Source organism: Tasmannia lanceolata, unplaced genomic scaffold (assembly GCF_043159265.1).
Source record: "Tasmannia lanceolata isolate RefF3 unplaced genomic scaffold, GAP_Taslan_0.1 ptg000006l, whole genome shotgun sequence".
NCBI classification, from domain to species: Eukaryota; Viridiplantae; Streptophyta; class Magnoliopsida; order Canellales; family Winteraceae; genus Tasmannia; species Tasmannia lanceolata.
In genome coordinates, this window is record NW_027518683.1 from 49,400,867 (window position 1) to 49,427,506 (window position 26,640).

A 26,640-nucleotide genomic window follows, 5' to 3' on the forward strand; every position below is an offset into this window, starting at 1 on the left:
GTCTGTGCCGAGATTCATATCTCCCGTTATGGCCTCTTTTTATGCATCAACATAATTAACCTTGTAGTGTTTTTGGTGTGCTTATTCTGGTTACTAGTTTAGTCTACTCAATGCCATTTAGTGTTTTTCATGCTTTTCATCATCAGTTTTGTCGTTACGAAATACATAAATCTTCATGGCTGTAGAATATTTCAGTTCATTCCTCCATGTATCATCTGCTCACATGAAGACATTTGTAGTGGTTGTGTTGTCCATCCCGCTCTTTATTTTGACACATTTAATTTTCCAAATATCTGTTTTTACTGCTATTTGTTGTTCCTTCACATATTTTTTATTCCAGGCAGGTGGCTTCCTTGTTTCAGCTCAGGGCCATTCAGTTGCACAGGAGAGAGAATTGGATGAAAATATTTACTCCAAAGAAGACTATATGGAGAGTGCATCTTTACTTGAACAGGTGTTTTTCCCTTGTAGCTCCTGAATGTTTTCTTTTTTGAACCTATCATTATTGTGTCATCTCTTTAAGGAATATCCATTTTACAGGAACCGCAGACCGAGCCATCAAACAAAGCTGGCTTGAGCTTTATTAGTGGAATTATTTGTAAATCTAAAGCTTTAAGATTTGAGAGGATGCTCTTCCGTGCAACAAGGGGAAACATGCTTTTCAATCAGGCACCTGCCGAGGAGCGTGTCATGGATCCAGTCTCCTCTGAAATGGTTTGAAGCGTGTCTTTATATTTCTATTAGCTTCTAAATATCCTTTCCAGTTATTCTTCCCCACTGAGAATTACAGTTCATTTAATTTTCAACATAGTGAGTTTTAAAGTAAACATCAAAATTGGAAGAAATTTGATCATGTTCAACCTCTAATGAATATTGAAGATTTCTTGTTTAGATAGTTCAACTTTATGGCACTAAAAGATTCTATATAGCATCCTAGAGTTGTAGCTATACCAATTCATTTGGTTTTTGTTCTGCAGGTTGAGAAAACTGTCTTTGTAGTTTATTTTTCAGGAATGCAGGCAAAATCGAGAATACTAAAAATTTGTGAAGCATTTGGTGCAAATTGTTACCCTGTTCCTGAGGATGTTGTTAAACAGAGGCAAATAGCTCGAGAGGTATGCGTGCCTTTAGGATGACCAAATATTTCTGAGCTTGTATACGGAGAAACCATTTCTTGGCATAAGTTATGTCGTGTGTGTGTGTGTCTATATATATATATATATATATATATATATATATATATATAGGATTTGAGTTGTTGAGTAACATGACTTCATTAATCTTGTTTCCGTACAGTTCCATTTTTTGTTGGAGGATTCCCAACTAAAGATGCTATTTTTCTAATGAGAATGTTGTCTACAATAGGCTTGTTGATATTCTTGGCTTGCCTGATATGTTATTTTTTCTGTAGTCTTCATTTGCTATTTTGGAGAGCAGGAGCGTTTTCTTATGTTAGAATATGTATATATGATCTTGAGTGTTTTTTTTTTTCGAAATGTTCAAAAAAAAAATCACTTAAGTGATAACGACATTTAGCGCTTGTTTTGGGAATGTCTTCTTGAAGCATATACATTGCAGTTGCAGTAAATCGTGCATCAGATGGCTGCTGTTGTTGCAAGCAGTGGTGCACATGGCTGTAGATTTTACATTTTAAGTGTGGGAGAACTGAAATTCGAGATGAAGTCTTCACAAATTATTGCCTTTCAATGGAAAAATTTGTGTGTGTATGTGTGCGTGCGTATGTGTTGGTTGGAGGGGGAGGGGCAAGGTTCTAACCAAAACTGAAATGTTTCCATTTCCATGCCGACCAAAATGGAAAGCGAAACAGAAATTTATAACCTTGACTGAAATGTATACAACCACTGAACCACATACATATGCTTCAAATGACCACAAAATGTAGGAAAAATATCCACTCCATTCATTCATTTCATAAAAAGTTTAATATAATGATGGAAATTTAATGGATTTTCTAAAAACCACATATGCATATCCCCGGTTTTTTTTTTTCATTGAGATTTATTTGTATTATAGTAGTATATGATGACCCTTTTGTTAATTTTGATTTATCATTCTGAAATGGTGTATGTAACAGGTTTTGTCACGTCTCTCTGAATTGGAAGCCACTTTGAATGCTGGGATCCGTCACAGGAATAAAGCTCTTACTTCCATCGAAGTCCACTTGCGAAAATGGATAGTTATGGTAAGTGAAGATGTTGTAGTTGTTGTGGGTTTTCGTATCTTTTGTTAAATATGTGACTATTGTCCTTTTAAGTTAAAATTGTATATCTACATTACAAATGGCAGTTGTATTTTGAAAATGTGAATTAGCATATGATTCAATATAGGAATGGGCCATGCATCTTTATTTTGATATAACTTTCCTTCTTTGCCCAGGTAAGAAAGGAAAAAGCTGTGTATGATACGTTGAATATGCTCAATTTTGACGTCACAAAAAAATGTCTAGTTGGAGAGGGCTGGTGCCCTTTTTTCGCAAAACCTCAGGTCACATTCTTAGAACTTCGCGCTTTTTAATGGTTCCTATTTGGACAAATTTCCTCACCTATTGGAAAGTAATATTTTTTGGAAACTTATTTAATGTCATTGTGTGTTGGTATTAACTATATTTGCAATTCTATCTTTTGGTGGAACAGATTCAGGAAGTGCTGCAACGTGCAACAATTGATAGCAATTCACAAGTAGGGATAATATTTCATGTGATGGATGCTGTGGAATCGCCACCTACATATTTCAGAACCAACCGCTTCACACATGCTTTTCAGGAAATTGTTGATGCATACGGGTTTGTCTTTGGACTTATACCACAAGGGGATTGTGACTTTATAATTTGCTATGCTTGAGGGCATCATATTTTGTAAATTGTTTCCACACACACACACACACACACACACACATATATATATATATATATATATATATATATGAGGAAAAGGATTGTACGCTCGAGTCTACCAACCTTATGGTACGCTCGAGTGCCCAACCACATGTGGGCCCACATTTTTAGGATGATCCAAAGCATTCATTTGAAAGGCCCTTATATAGATGGGGTGTGTACCAAAATCAGCTCCATAGGATCATCCTAACCCATCCATTTGTGGAGGTCAAAATGGATTTGTCCACAAATCTGCCCATTTTTGCCCTCCACTTTGGAGGGGTTAGGATGATTCAATGGAGCTGATTTTTGGTACACACCCTATCTATGATATGGCCTTGCAAATGAATGCTTTGGATCACCACAAAAAAATGTGGGACCCATGTGATTGGGCACTCGAGCGTACCATAAGGTTGGTACACTCAGCTTACAATCCTTTTCCTCTCTCTCTCTCTCTCTTTATATATATATATATATATATATATATATATATATATATATATATATATATATATGAGGAATAAGATTGTGCGGTCGACCGCACCTAAGCTTGGTGCGGTCGAGGACCCCAAACTCATGTGGGCCCACTTTGTTAGGATGATCCAAAGCATTCATTTGAAAGGCCCTTACATAGATGGGGTATGTACAAAAAATCAGCTCCATAGGATCATCCTAACCCATCCATTTGTGGAGGTAAAAAATGGACAGACACCGTTTGCCACAAATCTGCCCTTTTTGCCCTCCACTTTTGGAGGGGTTAGGATGATCCAATGGACCTGATTTTTGTACACACCCTATCTATGATGGGGCCTTGCAAATGAATGGTTTTGATCAACACAAAAAATGTGGGACCCATGTGTTTGGGCCCTCGACCGCACCTAAGCTTAGGTGCGCTCGACCGCACACTCCTTTTCCTCTCTCTCTCTCTCTATATATATATATATATATATGAGAAAATAGTTCTTGCGCTCGAGTGCAGGAAACATGGCGGGCCCACATTTTTTGGGTGATCCTAAGCATTCATTTGAAAGGCCCCATCATGGATGGGTGTGTACCAAAAATCAGCTCCAGTGTATCATCCTAACCCTTCCATTTGTGGGGTGAAAAAATGGGCAGATTTGTGGACAAACAATATCTGCCCCCCCCCCCCCCCCCCCCCCACCCCTGCGAACCCACAAATGGACACCCTAAGATGATCCAATGGAGCTGATTTTTGGTACACACCCCATCCATGCTTTCAAACGAATGCTTAGGATCTCCCAAAACATGTGGGCCCACTCTTGTTTCCTGCACTCAAGCACAGATAAACTATTTGCGTTCAAGCGCAGGAACTGTTTTATATATATATATATATATATATATATATATATATATATATATATAGAGAGAGAGAGAGAGAGAGAGAGAGAGAGAGAGAGAGAGAGAGGAAACTGTTAAGCTCACCAAACTTATGGTGAGCTAGCTTGCCCAATCACATGGGTCCCACATTTTGGAGAGTGATCCAAACCATTCATTTGCAAGGCCTTATCATAGATAGGGGGTGTACTAAAAATCAGCTCCATAGGATCATCCTAACCCCTCCATTTGTGGAGGACAAAAATGGGGCAGATTTGTGTCTGTCCATTTTTGTCCTCCACAAATGGAGGGGTTAGGATGATCATATGGAGCTGATTTTTGGTACACCCCCCATCTATGTAAGGGACTTTCAAATGAATGGTTTGGATCATCCTAACAAAGTGGGCCCCCATGTGATTGGGCAAGCTAGCTCACCAGCAGTTTCCTCATATATATATATATATATATATATATATATATATATATCGAGAAGGTTAGTCATCTGCATTGTGGAATATATTCTTGACTCAAGTATCATCATTCGGAGAATTCAGATATTGATACACTAGATATTTCAAACATTTACTAGGTCTTGGTTGCACCTAATCTCTAACAGTTGCCAGATTTTTTTGTATATACAAATGTATAAAGTCGAAAATATACAAATATTCTTGAGAAGGTTAGTCGCATTGTGGTATTCGATGAAACAAAAATTGACTCCGCATACAGATGACATCAGCAATAGTAGCCATTTATCTTCAGCTGGTGTTCTATAGTTTATTCTGCAGGGCACCGTCACTGTCCCTTCACATTCACAATGTTTCTCAACAACATCCCATAATTCTTGAAATAATTCCATGGAGAAACCAAACCATCATAACCAAGGGCCTTGTACTTGTCCACACCAAAAACAGTCTTAGACTCTTAAGGACCTCCCTCAAAAAGGAACCTCGAGCATGTCCACAGATTCAGAAAGAGAAGGGAAATCCCCCATAGATCCAAGGATGGAGGCGCCGATCTGCAGATAATGGTGAGGAAAAATAATTTATAATGGCCTTCTGTATCCCTTTCCTAGCTTTGAAAGATTCATTGTCAACTTCTATCTTTGAGATTAGCTTTTTCCATCCTCTAGAGGCGGTTTTATGGAGGAAAAAGTTTGTTTTGTGATCCCCACCTTTCAATCAATGTGCTTTAGACTTTTACCTCTTGGTCATTGATTTCCATCCAATCATTTTTCAGGACTCTTTTTGTTCCTATCAAAGAGGGATGGATCTACAGTCCTTCAATTTGTTCAATTGCTCTATTTGTTTTATAATTTTTGCTTTCATAACGACAAGGTTATTGGATTTCTTACTAGGATAAAATGGAGACGGTGAATCTCTTGATGCACCTCTACTGTCCACGTTTTGTTCTGGTCGATGGTGTGCAAGTTGGGGACTCTTTTTTTTTCTTCTAGAAGACCTAGTCAGGATGACCCTATCCCTCCTTTTCCTTTGAATATGGCGGAAAAAGACTGCTGTTTACATCCTCAGAAAAGCTAGCTATTAGGGTTTTCTACGGCGTCCTACAATCTTCCACCATTATTATGTGGCTGACATGATTATTCTAGATGAGAGACATCTTTGAACCAAGGCAGATCTTTATGTAGATGACACCTCTGTTATGTGGACAACGTGATTATTCTAGACGCTCTTTGAACCAATTATGATCTTCAAACGTTTTATTGGCCCTCATGGAAGAAAATATTGGGCAAGAATTAAATAAAGACATGTCTTTTTGTTGTGCAGATGTCTTGTATGCTGACAGTGATTTATCACCCTAGCAGACTAATTATGCGGGTTGAGCTATATAGCTATTTCGGAAATTCTTGATGCAGTGGAACTAAAATATAAGCCACATACAGGTTTGTGAGGTTTTTGTGCATTTCTTGGCTGAGAGGCAAGGAAGAAAAGTGACGTCAAAATAGTGAAACTCTCTTCTCCTGTGGATGTAGGCACACTACCAAACCACGTAAATCTCATGTTTGCTTGCTTTGTGTGTTTTTGTTTCTTGTATCTCATAGATCATTGGATGCACATCGAGTTTGATCCTGTTTTGAGAGATTTGAATCTTTTGGTTTTCAACACTTCTCTTTGTAGGATCAATGCAATGGTATTTAAGTGGAAGAAATGGCCTCCATATTGGCAGTTGAAGCTTCTTCTCGTCCTCTGAAATAGTTGAGCCTCTCCCCTCCCTAAAAGATATTGACTTCAGTGAACATGATCTGGATCGGTAGTTGAGAGAATTGAATCTAGGATCGAGAGTTAGAACGGGAGGTATCTCTCTTTTCTGATGGATAATAGTTCTAAAACCATTATCAGATACTCTATCTATTATTGTTTTATTTTTGGGACTCCCTTTTTTGTGGCCGGTAAAGATTGAAGGGTTCAAAGAAATTTTTATGGAACAATGATCCTACGATTCAGGAGGGTTCACTTGATTAATTAGATTAAGTTTGCATAAAATAAGGTGTAGAGTCTTGACCTTAAATGCGTTGGAAATCAAAATATGGCTTTGCTGGCTAACTGGTGATGGAGGCTTCTCTCTAACCTTTACAATCTTTAGACAATAATCTTTAATGCTAAATGTTAGGACCTAGTCTTAGAGAATTAAACTGGGAGTTACCCATTCGAAAATCCTGAAAGCCCAATTTTAACTCTTTTATCAAAAAAATTAGATTTAATATCAGAAATGGTTCCAATGTATGTCATGGCTAGATAACTGGTACGATGATTAGACGTTAGTGGAGGACTTCCCCACTTGTATAAAAAACCCTTGAGCCCCTACCCAAAGTTCCATAGCATATTGACGCAGGTCACGCAGGGGCTCTTATGCAATTATCACTACAATCATTAGGAGGGATTGTTTATTTTTGCATGTAGCATTCCTCAACCTTTCATTTAGACTCCAAAATGTCTACCTCTTCTCAAATGATATCTAGGATGAGGTCATTTGGTCTCCTGCTAGTTTGAAGAAATTTGTTGTTAGGCTGTGCCAGTCTTATTCTATGGCCAGGGTGGCAGGGTGGAACCTAGTATCCTGTTCATCTAGGATTCACACCCTTCTCCGATAGCTGTTACTCTTGTATGACTTGTTTTTAAGGAAATATTCTTTCCATGGTTTTAAATTTCGGTCGAAACATTTTTTTTTTCTGCCGAAATATTTTTATCATTTTGGCCGAAATATTTTGATTTCGGATGCTACCGAAATGTGATCCACTTGGATTTGGAAAAATACCATATTTTGCCTAAAATTTTGGGATCTCGTTGTTTCAGTCGATATTTACGAAACATGCATCTTTTTCAGGTAAAAAACAATGTTTTTTCGATAGAAACCTTGACAAAAATAATTTCAGTTGCTAAAAAGAGAAGAACAACGGGATTCCTTTAAGATTTTTCCAAAAAATAAAGAGGTAAACGGGTGGTGATGAATATTACCCAGATGTCGGCTGTGATTTCGTACCACAATTTTTCTGTGATTTTACTAGATTTTGGCTGAAATTTTATACCGAAACCAAAATGTTTCTGCTTCGTTGATGACCGAAACCGAAACCGAAATTTAAAATTTTGATTCTTACTGGGGACTAACTCAAATCTTGGAGGATTGTTGATTTGCTTGATTACATATTTCTTGGGTATTTAGAGGAGACTTTGATTCACATCTTCATCCATTCTAATTAGTTCTCCCATATTTGGCATTGTTTCCTTTGGTATTTCAATATCAATTGTAATTTTATTTTGATATCTCTAACTTAACAACTTCTGTAAGTGGTAGCACCGAACTTTTGACAAGAAAAGGAGGAAATGGTTGTGGAATATCGTTTTTCCTTTGGCTATATGTATGGATTATTTGGAAGAAGAAAAAAATCTTTAAAGGTAAAAGTAACGTATCCATAAAATCATCAATGGAATAATAGTTGGTATCTCTGAATGGACCTCTAAATCTAATCTTTTTATGGAGCTCTCTCTTAATTCTTTAATCTATGATTAGGATAACACTTGTTCATCCTACATGGTGATTTTCTTTTCTTTTTAGAGACATAGAGTCATTAAGCTTGGGCTTCGTCGAATGGTCATTTCATATTCATAGAGAAGGAACTCCTAGTTTGTGTCTCTTAATTCTTTAATCTATGACTTGTATAGCGCTTGTTCATCCTACATGTAGATTTTCTTGGCTTTTTAGAGACATAGAGTCATTAAGCTTGGGCTTCGTCGAATGGTCATTTCATATTCATAGAGAAGGAACTCCAAGTTTGTGTCTCTTAATTCTTTAATTTCTGACTTGTATAGCGCTTGTTCATCCTACATGGAGATTTTCTTGGCTTTTAGAGACAGAGTCATTAAGTTTGGGCTTCGTCGTATGCTCATCCCATATTCATAGAGAAGGAAACTCCAAGTTTGACAAACTAGCTAATTTTGGGTTCCTTTGTAATGAAGATTGATTTGCTTCTATAAAACTTATCTCACTTGTTGTAAAACTTTGACAAGGTTGCTACATTTACATTTTGTTGCATATCCTGGAAATCATGATATTTTCATAACAAGGGAGAATTGCGAGTTGTGATTGACAGCTTTTGCTGCATGTGTAGGACCATGTCCCACCAAGGAGGACCACACTGTCAAAATGGAGTTTAGGGTTTTATTATTTTGGCAAGAGACTTGATTCTAACTCCCAAGAACTTTTGGCTTCTATTTGTCTTGGATTTTGACATTTCGCTTCTAGTATGATGCTTTTGGCTCTGTACTCTATTATTTGAGCGCTGCAATGTTGTATAGATGCCCACACTTCTTCCCTCTTCTTGTCTCCTTCCCTATCTTGAAATCCTTCACAATACAGTCCACATGATGAATCTTGAATGCCCAGAGCTTAAAAAATGGCAGTTAACCATATGCTTCGACCAACATCGAATGCTGGGCCTTTCGTTGAAGATAACCCATATTCAGTATTACACTCTTAATTCTCATTTTTTTTCTTGCTCAAATCTCTTAGAGATCTGTCCTAAATCTGTGCTGCATGCTGAATTCAATCAATCAAGCCAGGCAACAACTCGATTAACCACTCTTGAAAAGAAGCCCTTCTCCCTACTTGATTTGCTTTCCTGATTTCCGAACCTTAACTTTCCTTAGGAAACAGAAGTCAAACATGGAGAGAGTTTCCGAAAAAAAGACAATAAGGTTAAGCCGTTTAACGTCGAAAGCCGAAGGCAACTCATTCCACCCCTACTATTCAAAGGTTAAAGGTAGTTCATCGCTACACTTGATAACACACACACATATAGAGTACGCCTATGCATGCAGAACTGTAGGCCACGGATTTCAACAGAGTTCTGCACAGCAACACATCTAACTCAAAATCTCAAGATGAAACCAAAGAGGACGAGGTCAATGAGGAGGCCAAGGTCACTGGAATCAAAGGTCATCATCATAATAAGTGTCAGAACAACAACTGGTATCAAGGTTGGACCAATCGAGGAGGAACTAGGCCTTGTAATGGAAATGTATTGTTTGCCTCTGTATACTAATCAAGGAATGGATGACTGCTGATACATCGACTCATACCCATACACATGACCGGTGGTTACTCAGAAAAAGACTTATTTCCTTTATTAACCTAACAGCTTTACCACTTTAGATTAATAGGCAACTTTTGTTCGAAAATTGATGTTCAGATTCTTTTTTGAAAAGCTTAATGTGACCTGCATTAACAAATTGCTCAGGAATGAAAGACAAGCAAGGAATAGAATGTAGTCTTACTGTTTGGGCCACTAAGGTAGCTTTATGTGAACCCAAATTCTATACTTGCTACCGGTGGAGGAAGGCTCTTCGATTTCTTCTTCTAACCTCGAGGCAGGCTCCCTGACTGTGGTCATACCTCCTCGATGACCTCTTGAGCAACTTCATCTAATGAACGTTAAGTGAATCTTTTCGACGCTTGGATGGGAACTAATAAGTAGCCGCCTACTTCACTTGGCCGTCGAGTCTCTAAAGAAAGAACCTCTACTGCATTCCCACTGGCTTGTCTACTCTTCCTCTCGTTCTTCCCCCGCAGTCTACTCTTCCTCTCGTTCTTCCCCCGCTCGAAACGAAATAGGAAGACTTGATCGCTCGATGAAAAAAGGGCCTAGGCTAATGTATTGATCACTTTTCATCTCGGAGAGGCAGTCAAGCTAGCAAATCATCATCAAGCTGTTTTTGAATGGATGGATTCTCTCATGACCTGGCGATTGAGCAATATAGGTTGGTTTTGGAAGGGGATTTGCAGGAGATGAAACGTCTGGCATCAGTAGATTCAATTGGACCAAGCCGCGCATGATCTAGTCATACGTTTCATCAACTCGATTCTCTTTTGGATTGTCAGATTGGCGTCACCTTAAGTGGTGAATAGTTCTTTAGGGGATACGGGGCATGACTTCTTAAGGCCAGTGCTCCTTCATTATTACCGAAAACTCTTGACCTGAACTTAGTTGTCGAGGTCTCACGCCCTAGATTGTCTTTCACCGTCCTCTCCAAATCGTAAATCAACTAAGATTATAATTGGGAAGTTTGAACGTAATTTTGCACTTCTAAGAGCCTGAAATCGTTCCCAATGCTGTGTTAGATTTTGACTTGGGCAATACATTCCTCAGTTAATTTTTTACTAGGTAACTTGAAATCCTTGCCAATACTGTGTTAGCTTTTGACTTGTGCTATTCATTCCTCAGTTAGTTTTTTACTAGGAATATTACCTTTTAAGCCACTTCTTGTTAATAATAGGTAGAGCTAGGCTAAGATACTAATCACTTCTCATCTCGGAGAGGCAGTCAATCCAGCAAATCCTCAGCAGGCTGTTTAGGAATGGACGGATTCTTTCATGACCTAGCAACTGAGTAGTATAGGTTGGTTCTGGAAGGGGATTTGCGGGAGAGGAAGCGTCTGACATTAGTAGATTCAATTGGTCCAGGGCGAGCATGATCTGGTTGTACATTTCGTCAGCTCTATTCTCTTTTGGAATTTGGGACTCACATAACCTTAAGGGTGAATAGTTGTTTAGGGGGGATTGTGGGCCACCCTAGATTGTCTTTCTCAGATAAGCTACCTCCTATAGGTGCATAGGAGGTGTCACCGTCTTCACCAAGTCATAAATTCACTAAGATTATAATCGGGCAGTTTGAACATAATTTTAGACTCTTTAAGAGTCTGAAATCCTTCCTGATACTGTGTTAGCTTTTGACTTGGGCAATACATTCTTTAGTTAATTTTTTTAACAGGAGTGGTGTAATCACATCCAAAATAGTTAGGGATTATTTACCAAATCATGCTTCCTCAGAAATTAAGAGGTTGCGCACTAGTCATAGTTGTAAGATAGTTTTAACTCCTAAATACTTTCTTAGTTTCTCTCTTCTAACCATCTCGGTCGCTTTAGTTTTTTTGTCCTCTTTTAATAAATCCTTTTTACCATTAAAAAATAGCTCTCACATTCTTTCCTTTGGAGGAAGAAATGTGTCATGGAAAGGGTTCTTCACTACATATCACCTGATTATAACCTTAAAGAATTTCCACATAGAATGATATTTGTAGATGCGGTGTAGCAAATTTATTGGGAGAAAAATTCCTTTTTATGAACATGACCTTTTCTTTTCAAAGTGCTCCATGTTTTCAATCATTGCATATCTTACTATCTTTAGGAAAGCGTGCTCAATTCCTCAAGGTGTAGACTTATGCAGGTTAATATGTTTGAGAGATGCTCCTTTCATAATTATTCTGCCTAGTATTACATTAATAGTCTTTTATCAAATAAAAATGGTGTGATATACTTTATGTCGGACTCAGTGATTGGTGTCCTTAGTTTTGCTGTTTGATTAACTGATAAAACTACTATAAACACCAAAAATGTTTTCATTGCTACTGTCTTGATGAAGCATTTCTTTTCCTTGGATTTAAGCTCATGCTGTCTTTCAAAATATTAATACGAGCAACTTCTAATGCAGTGTTGCTAGATACCAAGAAGCAAATCCTGCAGTTTATACTGTTATTACGTTTCCTTTTCTTTTTGCCGTGATGTTTGGGGATTGGGGTCATGGAATATGCTTGCTATTGGGATCATTGATGCTGATAGTTCGGGAGAACAAACTTGGATCTCAGGTATGCCTTTTTTCCATTCTTTTGCTATAATATGCTAGAAAATGATTACATTATATTGGTCTGTACTACTGGGTTCATATTTTGGACTGTATTTAATATCTTATTTTAAGGAAAATAATTTGTAAATCATACTGGGTTGTATTAAGTTAGGAATTCTATAGTGTGTATTTAATATCTTATTTTGAGGAAAATAATTTGTAAACCATACTGGGCTGTACTAAGTTAGGATTCCATAGCACCCTAAGCTAGGAATAGCTGTAGAATTTGCACATTGCAATGGTAAAACGTGTCTCTTATCAAGTTTCTGTACATCACAATATTAAGACCTTGAGAGTTTTTCTCCTTTGTAATTTTTTAAGAATATAATTTGTCAATTATTTTCACTACATATCTCAAATATATTTTTACAATTTTTTTTGTTCCATTGGTTTCTCACTTCATATCTCAAATATACTGGGTTGTACTAAGTTAGGAATTCTATAGTGTGTATTTAATATCTTATTTTAAGGAAAATAATTTGTAAACCATACTGGGCTGTACTAAGTTAGGAATTCTATAGCACCCTAAGCTAGGAATAGCTGTAGAATTTGCACATTGCAATGGTAAAACGTGTCTCTTATCAAGTTTCTGTACATCACAATATTAAGACCTTGAGGGTTTTCCTCCTTTGTAATTTTTTAAGAATATAATTTGTCAATTATTTTCACTTCATATCTCAAATATATTTTTACAATTTTTTTTGTTCCATTGGTTTCTCAACTTACTAACTACTACTACTATTTAATTTCATTGGAAATATTGAAAATGTAGAAGGTTTGAAGTTTTGTAATTCGACTTATGGAAGTGCTTAATATATGATTGTGTCTTGGTGGTTGCTAATATTGCTTTGTCGTGTCCTCTATTGGCTCCTCAAAATGGATTTAGATGCAACAATTAATTGATTATGTATAATGCATTTCATGCAGCAACTACTAAAAAAAGAGTGGCCCAGTGCACGAGGCTCCCGCCATTGCAGGGTCTGGGGAGGGCTAGATGTACGCAGCCTTACCCTTGCTTTGCAGAGAGGCTGTTTCCGTGACTCGAACCCGTGACCACCAGGTCACAATGGAGCTACCTTACAGTTGCGCTATGAGACGTTAGATCATTGTCATCCAAAGCATTTCACTATTGTCATTGATCTGTGTGTTTCTTGAGGATCATGAGTTTCAACTTGATTTCGAACTTGGAAATCAGTTGAGTTCTTTGGTTTTTTAGGACCTCAAGTATCTTTGTGTTTCTCTTAGTCTCATTTGGTGGGAAGTTCTAATTGTGATTGATCGCCCTATACTTCAAAGATATGCCAACCATTTCGAGTTCTGATGATAATTGTATTGTCTCTAATATTCATCATGAAAAGGACAATATTTGGTGTTTCACCCATTTTGGAGTCTCATGCAATGAAATTGTCATCTTGGAATCACATGCCTGTTTTCTAAATGATTGTAGTTTTTTAGGTCTTTTTGGTGGCCACGTACATCCTTTTCTTTGTTTGCTGCCGTTGCTAAGGGTTTTTGTTTTTGTTTTGTAGACATGTTATTAGTAGAAGGACATAATTTGTCTTCTATTGTCTTTTCCTTCTTTTACTGTGTGTGTGTGTATAAAGGTTGGATGTCTAGATTCTAGAGTGATGTAAACTCTCTCTTAGTTTAAGTAGGACATAATTGTCTTCATTTTGTTGTTCCAATAAACTTGCCAAATGTAAGTCCAAAGATCCCGGAAACACCGCTGAGCAGTGGGAAGCTTGTTTCTGAAATGGGAAACATCCCTCTTCCCATGATATGAGGAAGCGTGTTTCCCAGTTCCTGGGAAGCGCATTTCCGAGTTTGGGAAACACATTTCGAATTTTTCGGGGATTCACGTTTTCTTTTGGGAAAGTTGCCTTGTTTCCCACCACCACAATTATCTAATATAACTGGAATTTTGGTTGTGGTGGGAAGGTAAAACTAAAAGAGGAATGATTTTTTGGTTTGGCAAAACCTAGATATAAACTCTTCTTAAACGACTCTTCATAGTGGTTGCTAGACGAGGGAAAACCGAGCTTAGGTTTTCTCTTGGGTGTGAGAAGAGAAAGAGAGGAAGAGAGGGAATGAGAGTGAGGGAGATAGATTTCCTTCAATAGGTTCTCTTGGGCTTCTCTTCGGTTTGTTCTCCTGGGTTCTCCCGTATATGGTGTTGGTTGAGAAGGAAGGGAAAGGATTGCGGGTTTTTGGGTTTGGGTTAATACTTTGTAATCCCTTTAATTTTTGTTTTCTCATAGGGGCGGAAGATTGTGTTCTCGCTCGTGGACGTAGACATCTTTGCCGAACCATGTAAATTCTCGGTGTTCTTCTTGTGGTTTGTTTTTATTTTTACTTTTCCGTTTATTTGTGCACGATCGAATTGGATTTGCCCGACAGATTTTCTCAACAAGGGGTATCAGAGCTCTGGTTGGAGCGTTCGTTGAGTCCGAGTGGAGTGATCGTGGGTGTTGTGATTGGATCGTGATTACATTGATCTTTAGAGGACAGAAAGATGGTCCGAGAAATTCTATTTTGAGGTGGAGCTTCGCATCTAGGGTAATCTAATATGGCGGTAAAATCGAATTCTACCTAGTTCAACATTGCCTGGTTCGACGGAAAGGGAAGTTTCACCTTACGGAAGATGAGGGTGAAGGGCATCCTTATTCAGCAGGGCCTGGCTAAGGCGTTGGAGGGAAATGATGGGAAGCCGAAGATGGCAAATTCTAAGTGGGAAGACATTTAGTTGAAGGCGGTCATCGCAGTTCGGCTATGTCTGGCGGATAACGTTATGGAAGAAGAAAAAGTACCTAAGTTATGGGAGAAGTTTGAAAAGCTTGGCCAACCGATTGTATCTAAAGCGGTAGTTGTACGGGCTAAAGATGCGGGAAGGCGGAAATCTTTTGGAACACATTACTGTGTTCAACGGGCTTGTGGATTAGGTCCGCAAGGCCGATGAAAAGTTGAAGGAAGACGAAAAGGCCATTTTGCTTCTTCACTTTCGGATTCATATGACAACATGGTGACGACTTTATTGTTAGTAAGGATACAATGAAGTTAGAGAAAGTCACAGTGTCGCTCTTATCGAATGAGATGCGGAAGAAGCCTGTTCTTGATGGGAGTCAAGAGCATGTGCTAGTTGTTCATCGTGGGAACCAAAGAGGAAGGTCGTCAGGGGATCAGGAGAAGGTAGGTCAAGAACCAAGGTCGGCGTAAAGGGCGTGCAATGCCATTGTTGCAAGGAACCCGACCACATCAAGTGAGATTGTTCGAAGTGATCTGACACGTCGGACAATAGTGCTACGAATACGGTGGTGGCGGTAGCGGATGAGTAAAGCGAAGAGTTTGGGTTCTTAAATTCTCCACCGGTAATCACATGATGAGTGGATTCTAGATTCAAAGTGCTATGTTCGTATCTGCTCCAGGATGGAATATTTTGATATGTTCCAAGAGATAAGGGCAGGTGTAATGTCCTTGGGTGACGGGTCAACTTGTGACCAAGGTTTTAAATTTCGGTTTCGGAATGCGTTTCAGTACTCACCGAAACCGAAATTTTTGCTGAAATTTCGGAATTTCGTTCGAAATCCCACGAAATAGAAAAAGCAATATTTTATCCCGTCTAAAATTTCGGGCGAAATTATCGAAAGTTCACCTGAAATTTCAGACATATTAAATAATTAATAAAATGTAGATTTTCTTGTGATTTTCCTACAATTCCTGATTGAAATATTTCATACCGAAATTTAAGGAAAACAAAATTTCGACCGAAATTTTGAAATTTCGGTTGAAATAAAGTAACGCTTCGGGTTAACCCGACCGAAATTTTGAAATTTCGGTTGAAATAAAGTAACGCTTCGGGTTAACCCAATTTCGACCGAAATTTTGGGTTTCGGTCGAAATTTAAAACCTTGCTTGTGACGTCATGAGAATTGAAACGATGAAGATCAAGATATTCGATGGAATGGTTTGTACTTTGGGTGGTGTGGCTCATGTCCTTAAGATATGGAAGAATCTAGTGTCACTTGGCCGGTTGGACTCCAAGGGTTGCAGGTATTCATCTGCAGGTGGAGCCATGAAAATCACACGCGGTTGTATGGTTCTGATGAAAGGAGAGAAGTGTGGCAGATTATATCGTATGGTCGGGGACACGATGACTACTGTTCCTAAGATCTCGATGGCTAGTTGGAAACAAAGTGGCGGCATGCGCACTTGTAGAGTCTCTTTCGCATTTTGTGCAAAGACGGGTTTCCAGGTTGCAGACAATGGTGAGGACCGAGTTCCACCTGGTTCAACATTGACCGGTTCGATGGAAAGAGCAGCTTCACCCTATGGCAGATGAGGGTGAAGAATTCAAAGACAAATGCACTAAAAATTCAATACAAGAATTCCATGTTTTGAAACGTGGAACAGAGAAGAAATGATGAGGTTATTGTCATTAGGAATCACCTCATTAGATGGCCTGTAGGTAAGGAACATGGTTTTTGCAAGTGCACTAGGAAACCTAAACGTTTTAAATTCAATTACCCTTCTTGCATTTTGAAAATGTCACACCAAACTTCGACGTCCAGATTCATTACTAGATTACATAGTGGTTGCAAAAAATTGTACTTCGGTCTATCAAATGTATTTATATGGTATGTGCAACACCTCAAAGATCCATTTGTAGTCTCTGTTTGGCTTCAGGTAGTTACCTTGTAGATTAGTGGTATAAGTGGTCAATAGGGAGGAGACAAACATTTGATTTACGTAGAATTTACCGCTTAGAATAGTGATAAGTAGTGTTTGGTCGCCAACCTCGTGGAGTAGTGGGAGGGGGTGTCATTACCAATATATATATATATATATATATATATATATATATATATATAGAGAGAGAGAGAGAGAGAGAGAGAGCATCATTCTCCAAGCCAAATTCCACCTTTTTGAGAAATTTGGCTTGGAAGTATGAGGAAGGGACATGGATGCCACGTCACAGACATGCAATAATTACCGATGAAACTTGTTTGGCAGTCTCCAGGGATTTCAATGCTACATTGGCCACCAAACAAGAGATTTTGCTGACATGGCACCCAAATGCAAAGCAAAACCCCTAAACTATCCTGGCTTTGGGGCCTATGTCACAAATATCTCTGATATTTTCAAAATATAGTGTTTTTGTCGCGAGATTTTGATAAAACAACAAAATCCCGAATCAATCCCGAGATTTTTAAAATATAGCGATATTTTCGTTTTTATCATAAAATATCCCGATAATAACACGATATTATCCCGATATTTTTACGACATTTTTATTTATATTTTTTCTTAAATTTAATATTTTTATATATTTTTAAATAATTTTATTTTTACCGTTTATCTCCCGATATAAACCCGAAAAAAATAATAAAAATTAATATATCCCGAGATTTTCCCTTGCCAAGAAATTCTCGAGAATGACATTTGTGGCGTAGTTTGGGGCAACCAAACACACCATTAGAGCATTAAATCGTTGATGCTTGTGATTATTAGTAGTACATTGGATTTTCCGAATTGATTTTGAATCCCAAACAAACTGATTATTGGGCTTAAAATTTAATGCATATTTGAGTCCAATAATCAGTTTCTCCCTTCACGCTTCCCTGTCAAGCTTCCCCGACCCTGAGTACATTGGATTCTCAGAATTGATTTTGAATTCCAAACAAACTGATTATTGTGGTCCTTGCGCTTGTAATCCCCTCGAGTTGTGCTTCAAGAGGTTTTTTACAATGCTCACTTCAGGAAGTACTCTTTCAGATACCTACTTGACTACTTCTCATAGTTAGCTAATAAAAATAAGAGGATATTCTAGCTTGCTTTCCTAAAGACGAAGGAAGAGGGTGGTCCGTCAAGCCTTCCTTGACGCTTCCCGCTTCCCACATATCCGTGGCAACCTTGGTAAGCACAGTAAAAGTTATAATCAAGGAGGAAAAGAGCACTTTTCACTTCTAGAACTAATTCTGCAACCGAGTGAGTTGTCGAGGGGGTGTCAGGAGACCAGTTATATGTGCACCTGTTGTAGAGGTAACCTCACAGTTGGATCTAAGGATGCACTGTTGACATTACTAGTTTATTCCAAGCTTAACGAGGAAAATGGTGTTACTGTGTTGACATGTACTTAAGATCAGTCCTATCTTTCTTCGCTAAATGATTATTTCTCTTAATAATTTCGGCATACATTAGCGGTGGAACTTCCAAGCCCTGCTTGCTTCCCTTGTATAACTTAGCATGTGGTACTGATCTTGAGTCCTAACTTTGTTGACGTATAGCAGGATTTACACTTGATTTGCTGAGTCATTGCAACTACTTTAATTCATGAGTGTTACATATAATTGCAGTTATATTTTTGTTATATGTTTTTCTTTTGCTGTTAGGTATGTTTGTATTGATTATGTTCACTGTTAGTAAGTTGGAATGTTTTTCTATTGCTGTTAGATGCACTTATGTTCGTGTTGATTATTTTCAGTATTAGTAGTAAGTTGGAACCCAAATCATACACCTTAGTTGGAGCAAACGTTTTACTTCTTTCTTAACTTGCAAAGTCTGATCTTTATGCATTTTCCTTTTAGAAACTCGGGAACTTTATGGAGATGGCATTTGGTGGGCGCTATGTTATCCTTTTGATGTCATTGTTTTCAATCTATTGTGGATTGATTTACAATGAATTCTTCTCTGTTCCTTTTCATATATTTGGTGCATCCGCTTATAAATGCCGGGATACTACATGCAGGTACCTCTGTAGTTATTTAAATTCTATTTAGATGCAGGTCCATGTATATGAAACTATGTTTCTTTCTTCTATCAATATGCCATCCTTATAACAAATGTTATCCGATTTTTTATGTCTAACCTCATTAACATTTGACTAATTTTGTCATGCAAATCAATTGTATATTCTGTATTTGTTTCTTGATTATCTGTATATAATTGGCTCCATAATGGTTCTCTCTTTACTACTAGGTGGCGTATATGTTATTTGGTATGCTATGGGTACATTTTTTTCTTTCTAGAATCTACTTCAACCATTGTTGGCCCCGTCAATGCTTTTTTTTTCCAATTGACCGTCACAATGGTAACAGAACTTCATGTTTGTTAATGGGCACATCCTGATACATTTAACCTAATTTTTATAATCCTCTCTCTCTCTCTCTCTCTCTCTCTCTCTCTCTCTCTCTCTCTCTGCAGTGGTGGTTACTAGGGAATTGAAGCTTCTCAAAACCACCTGCAAACTGCTTCAAAATTTTAAATTGTTATACAACATATTTCACAAAGGCCTTAATGCGAGAGCTTAATCTGACAAGCAAATGTCAGAGCAAAGCTTAATGAAGAGCTGCAATTTTTATTTTATTTATTTATTTTTTTTGAATGGCATCGAATTTCATTGAAGAACTGCAATTTGTTGGCAGCGCAAAATTCTTTCATAACCTATTTCCAAGGTTTCAAATGTCGGTTTCAGTATACGTTTTGGTTGCCACAGAATAGCAACATGTCAGTTTCAGTCATACTTTGGTAGAAATCCTGTAAAATCATGGAAGTTTTTGGAAGACTATGCAAATGATGAAAATTTAAGATGAAACTTCAAGAAAATGCTAGAATAAATACAATACACATTAGAGACAATCACATAAGCCGAAACACGAGGGCTGGCTTATACTTAATTTTGATGGGAGTTCGATCGGCAATCCAGGGGTGGCTGGCATTGGTGGGCTCCTTCGGAACTCGAACGGTGACACCGTAATGTCGTATTCTGGCCCTGCTGGAATCTGTGATGCAATCATGCAAATGAGGCCGAGACACGAGCACTTTTTCTGCCAAACATAATCTCAGACCACTGATCGGGGAGGGAGACTCTTCGAATGTTATTGCTTGGGCTAGGAATCAATGTGCGGTCCCTTGGAGGCTTGCCCATCTAATTGACGAAATCTGAGATCTGATTCGCGAAATTAAACCAACTATTCGTCATATGCGTCGTTCGGCTAACTCAATGGCGGACGAGCTTGGCATGGCTTTATCAGCTCTGTGTGCTATTGACACAGAGTTGAGAACTGGGTTTTGATCCTTCATTTTTCTTCTGTAATCCCCATGTGTGGTGGTGATCATTCGATTGATCTCTTACCTTGTACGGGGGACATCTTGTCCCCATCACATTATATGCTTGATCTTATGGAATGAAATCGTTATTTTCTCAAAAAAAAGAAAAAGAAAAAAAAAGAAACAATAACATAAGCAAGATAATTATCCGTGATGGTTTAACAAGATCAAACATCTAGTGACATTCTTTGTGATGCATGTCTAAACATAACATAACGCCAAATAAATAACATATTGGCACACAATCCCACTATTTATACATAATACATACACACCACATTCATGTAATTCATATACGCATAATTATTTTACACATACAGGGATAGTTCGCCATACAATACGCACATAATTCATGCACGCCACATTTCACATTCAATTCATATAAATATAACTATGTAAGACATACTAGTATATTAAACCACATAATACGCTAATGCTCTATTTGGTTACCAAAGGTGGGAAGAGTAGCAGCGTTTCAAACGCCTGAAACGCCGCTGATCTTCCCGAAATCTACCCAGAGCATGTTTGGTTGGCCAAACTCCCTTTGACCACCAGACAACCTCCAGACATCATTATTAGCTTTTTTCCTACGTGGCGTCAATGTTTCCCCCTCTAATCTTCTCCCCCATCTTTCTCCATTTTGGTGGAATTTGTGGAGAAGATTAGGACAAGATTCTTGTCTTATTATCCTCTCTCTCTCTCTCTCTCTCTCTTCAACCCTCTATTTTGGTAATAACACCCCTACATCTTCCACTAATCTTCTCACGGATTGCGGCGCAACCAAACACTACCTACGACTCTTCCTCACACTACTTACCACTCTTCCTCTAATCTTCTCCCCATCTTCCATGCTTGTCTAATTCCTTTTGACTTCTTCTTCTCCTAATCTCCTAGCCAACTTCAACCAACCCAACACAACATAAATGAAAAAATAGATTTTTTTTCTTTTGTCAAATTATTTTTATTATTTTATTAAAAATTTAGCAAATAGTGAGAAAATAGAACATAAAGTTTATGTATAACATGACACGGCTAAGTATGCGCATGCTTTGATTTATTATTTTTTAAACTTATTAAGTATTTTGATTCTCAATAAAAATAAGAAAATTATTGATAATGCAATAAAATACACAATATAAGAATTCAATAGTATGAGTTATGCCATTATGTTTCATTCTTTTTTTGTTATTATAAAAATTCATTGTTGCAAATATCCCAATGTTAATTTATGAGTTATTCAAAATACAAGTTCCTAAGAGGATCATATTTTGAAAATCTAATGTTGATTTCATGTTCTTTGATCAGCGATGCCTATACTGCTGGACTAATCAAATACCGGGATCCATACCAATTTGGTGTGGACCCGAGCTGGCGTGGAAGTCGTTCTGAGTTGCCTTTCCTAAACTCCCTCAAAATGAAGATGTCTATTTTGTTAGGTGTGACTCAGATGAACTTAGGAATTATACAAAGTTACTTCAATGCAAGGTTCTTTGGCAGCTCCATAGATATACGGTGAGCGTTATTTTTTTCATTTGTTGTTTCTTTTTCCTCTCTTGCTATTGTCTTTTTCCAAACGGAGTTGGTGAAGAAAGTGAAAAATATACAGACTTTTATTTCTTCTTTCGTAGGTATCAATTTGTGCCACAGATAATCTTTCTAAACAGCCTTTTTGGCTACCTTGCACTTCTCATTGTCATCAAGTGGTGCACAGGGTCCCAAGCGGACCTATATCATGTAATGATTTACATGTTCTTGAGTCCTACTGATGATCTTGGTGACAATCAATTGTTTTGGGGTCAGAAACCACTGCAGGTTTGATTTCTATCACTTCCCTTTCTTGTTTTTCTGAAAGCATACACTCACACGCATGTTTTTCTTTATCTCTTTTCGGTTATCTTATAACATATTCCTTTGCAGATCTTGTTATTGCTTTTGGCTATTGTTGCCGTCCCTTGGATGCTCTTTCCAAAGCCTTTCATTTTGAGGAAGCGTCATTCTGAGGTAGGCTGGATATTCAGTTTGCACAAATTGTGTGGTGCATCTACAGTGTGAATGAACTGAGTAGCTTCTAATTTTTGTATATGTGATTTATTCTTACTTGATCTAACCGAATAACACGGAGTAAGATTTTTTTTAATCACTAAAAATTAATTATTTTATTTATTTTTGTTAGAAAATCATTTAAATTTCATCGCATATGTACTTTATTTATGAAATTAATGAATGGAGTGGTTGTTTTCCTTCATTTCTGGTTTATTTGAAGTATATCTATATGTGGTTGTATGCCTTTTTAGTTTAGAATAAGACCTTAGTGTTCCAGGCATCCGCAACAACACATATAATGCGGTGTTAAACCATTATGGATGGTTTTCTTAATTATGTGATGGGTTCTAGGCGTGCATTTATGGTTGTTCTAGCATTTCGTAAAGTTTTGTCTTAAATTTTCATCATTTGTAAGCATTTCCATAATTTTTTTAGGATTTTTGCCAAAATCTATAACCAAAAGTGACATGCTTTTATTCCGTGCCTACCGGCATGCTAACTGGAACCAAAATTTAAAACCTTATCTGTAATAGCCTAGGAAACTGATCTCTTGCATGCCTAGATGGTCTCCCAGTAACTGCAGTATCAGCCACAATGGTTCAAAGTTCCCACTGGCCCCCCTCTCAAAACTTTTGTTATTGGGTTTTGGTTAAAAATTTCTGTTGACACTTGACTTCATTGATGCTTTTAAAATAGCCTTTATTTTTAATCTTTTGGCTTTGTAATTTTTTAACCTCATTTTTTTTAATGTTCTCCTAGAAATAGGAAACTGTTTCGTGGTTTAAGGAACACATTTCTCAAATGTGGAATGCTTTCCATACTTGTACTGGGTACTACTTCCCAAGACATCAGTATGAAGATAAAAAACTATTGTCAGTTGTGAGAGAGCTGCTAAAATATTCGCATATATTCTTATTTTGGGTGATGATTTGTAGAATTTATATTTTACTATGTACTACAGTCTGTTTATGGGAATTCTCAACAATTATTGATACAAATGTTTGCGTTGATGATTAGTTATGCAATAATTAAAGACAATATTGTGTGGAATTTTCTGTATCCTGCTTCCCATATCAAATTTTCAGTCTCATTGCTGGTTTTGATATTCTACTTCATGTAGGGAACGACATGTTGTGAAAATGGATGAATTAAAAGTATGGATGAAAATTAAGATCAGGTTTGCTTACCCTTGTTTTCTAACATAATTGTCCTATGATAGACCAGCCATATGTTTTTATCATTTTAAGCCAATAGACCAGCCATATGTTTTTATCACTTTAAGCCAAATCTTTTTAAGAAGATTTTCCTTGTTGCTCAGTACCCATCAATCTGTGGGAAGTGCATCTCTTAAAAGGGGGAAAAATATAATCGAATTCAGTTTATTTACTTATGCAAAATCGAAGGATATTTTGAATGCTTCTATATTCAAGACCAAATTTGTCATCTTTTAAAGACCTTCAAAACGATTTTTATTTCATAAAAATAATTTTTTGTTGAAACCTTAGTAAATCTCAAGAATCTGAACATCTCCAATTCTTAAGGTACTCAACAGATATTCTAGAAAATCAAAATTACCTTTATAGGTTTTTAATTTCAATTGAAGTGGATCTGCAATGCTCAAATTTATGATTAAGGCCTCATGATCTCAGTTTTTTTTCCCGAACAAATGACATTTTATATAAAAATAGCACTCTAGAGCTAGCTGCAGCAATAAAAACAACGAAAACAAAAAAATTAAGACAAGAAAAGGAGTAAAACTACAAGCTAGGCAGGATTCAACTTGAATCCCAATTTGACAAAAATTGTACACGAATTATAAGCACTTTCAAATAGAGAGGAGCAAAGTTAATTTATCTAAATCTGATGGGGGTCCCATGGAAATATTGGAAATATACTATTTTTAATGTACCCTTGACTGTTGATGGGTTTATATTTACTTCTTTCTTTCAATGTTTGTTTTTTCTGGAATCTCTTTATATTTTTTTACTACATCTTAGTGTTGCTAATTGCTATAAGACTGTAATGTGATGCATTATGGGGATAAGAGTGATATGGAGCATCACTTAATGCATATATTCAAGTACTTTTTAATTTTTTTACTGCTTACCATAAAAGAACCTGTGAGAACTTACATTAGGATTCAGTTTGTTCTGTATGCACTCTGCTACCCTCACAATTTTGAGATGCAACATTTTAAAAGAATTGGTTCACATATTTGGGGTTTCCTGAAAATGATGTATCAGAGCATCTTTTTGAAATTTGTGCAGTTGTTTTAGTTCAAAACTTGTTAAACTTTCTGATTTACTCTATAATGACTCTTTAACCTCTAGTGAGAAAATGGGGCACTGAATGAGGTGTAGCTGTACGCCTGTACCTATTGCATTTGCAGATTTTCGCAACACAATAATGACGAGTTTTCTTGATACCGTGTCCAAAAATTCGCAATAATAAAAAGAACATTAGTAAAATTTCCCAAGATTTTGGATGCTTATTAAAATAATTAATGATTTTATATTGCAGAGATTCCAAGGTCGTACCTACGGAATCCTGGGCACCTCTGAGATGGATCTAGATGTAGAACCTGATTCTGCACGGCACGAACATGAAGAGTTCGATTTCAGTGAGGTTTTTGTACATCAAATGATACATTCTATTGAGTTTGTGCTGGGTGCAGTCTCAAATACTGCATCATACCTTCGGCTCTGGGCTCTAAGGCAAGTCACAGTTTACCACAGTTTGATTATCATCTCTATCTATTCTATTTATACTTTCCTGACTAATTGCTTTGCTCCACAGCTTGGCTCACTCAGAGTTGTCAACAGTTTTCTATGAGAAAGTCCTCCTCCTGGCTTGGGGGTAAGTTTTAGTTTTTCCTATCATGTTATCATTAGTTTTTCTCTTGTAGCTGGATTAATAAGGTCTTCGCCTCTTGTTGGCCAATGGCTAGCTTGGCTGCCTAAAAGATTGAAAACTTCTTCATGGGAACCCTTCTCAATTACTTAGGCCCTATTCGTTTTGGATTTTGAGAATTGATTTTAGTCCAAAGTGATTGCAAGCGTACCTCTGATTCGAATAATCAGTTTTGGACTACCATTAAAAAAAAACAGTTTTGGACTCAAAATCCAAAACGAACACGGCTGAAAAATGGTTGAAATGTTGGCTTTTAGAAAGAGTATATCCTTAATCTTAGAATTTAATATTGCGTTCATAAATAAATTTGAAAAGAGTTCAGCGCTTCTCCACAAATGAAGAAACATCATATGCACATTGATCGTTCCCAGAATTAGCTGAAAAACTAAGGGCCAAATTTGAGTCCAATAATCAATTTTGGACAGCTTACAAAACATCTTAATCTAGGACACTTGATGAGTAGTTGCATTCATGAATCACTACTTTAATCACGATTAAGAGTTTAACACGATGGCTGTAACAGGTATGACAACATTATCATCCGGTTGATCGGGCTTGCAGTTTTTGCCTTTGCCACTGCCTTCATATTACTGATGATGGAAACCCTCAGTGCTTTTCTTCATGCCTTGCGTCTTCATTGGGTTGAATTCCAGAACAAGTTCTACTACGGTGACGGCTACAAATTTAGACCCTTCTCTTTCGCTTCCCTGGCCGACGATGAAGATTGATTTGAGCACACCCATCAAGAATTTTTCTTCATCAGCCTCGAAAATTCAGATGATAGATGCACCCAATCTGATGGAAGAGAGCGTGCAGCGGATTCATTTATTCCTGCATTCCTGCGCATATTTTTCTCGAAGCTATTGGCATTGGGTTATTCTCGGCGAAAATCTACAGTTGAGCTCTTCTTAAATGTCTAGGCCATGAAAAATCTCTTCTTGTGATGTAAAGCAGAGCATCATTTCTTAATCTGGATAGACTCCTGCTTCTTCTCGAATTATATTCTAATATTTTGACACGAAAAAAGAACGAATTTTGGATTTTGCAGGAAACTGGCCTTCATTTTTTGCCTTTCAATTGACAGGGAGCAAAGTCAGTGAGTTACTCTTCTCTATTTGTATATTATTACATCAATAATAAGATGGAAATGACTTTTTTC

General features: G+C 37.3%; 1 protein-coding gene across 3 annotated transcripts in view; it reads left to right on the top strand.

Moving 5' to 3' along the window:
- VHA-A1 (vacuolar proton ATPase A1) overlaps positions 1-26,640 on the top strand; it is a 45,517-nt gene extending 18,877 nt beyond the window's left edge. For all 3 annotated transcript variants that reach the window (XM_077383460.1, XM_077383461.1, XM_077383462.1), the window contains 14 exons: positions 341-454; positions 541-714; positions 978-1,115; positions 2,096-2,203; positions 2,398-2,505; positions 2,655-2,803; positions 12,234-12,387; positions 19,007-19,167; positions 21,834-22,040; positions 22,157-22,340; positions 22,446-22,529; positions 25,092-25,285; positions 25,368-25,427; positions 26,005-26,640. In XM_077383460.1, coding sequence (XP_077239575.1) covers positions 341-454; positions 541-714; positions 978-1,115; positions 2,096-2,203; positions 2,398-2,505; positions 2,655-2,803; positions 12,234-12,387; positions 19,007-19,167; positions 21,834-22,040; positions 22,157-22,340; positions 22,446-22,529; positions 25,092-25,285; positions 25,368-25,427; positions 26,005-26,209 — 2,040 coding nt within the window. In that variant the 3' untranslated portion in view covers positions 26,210-26,640. The remainder of the gene's footprint in view (positions 1-340; positions 455-540; positions 715-977; positions 1,116-2,095; positions 2,204-2,397; positions 2,506-2,654; positions 2,804-12,233; positions 12,388-19,006; positions 19,168-21,833; positions 22,041-22,156; positions 22,341-22,445; positions 22,530-25,091; positions 25,286-25,367; positions 25,428-26,004) is intronic.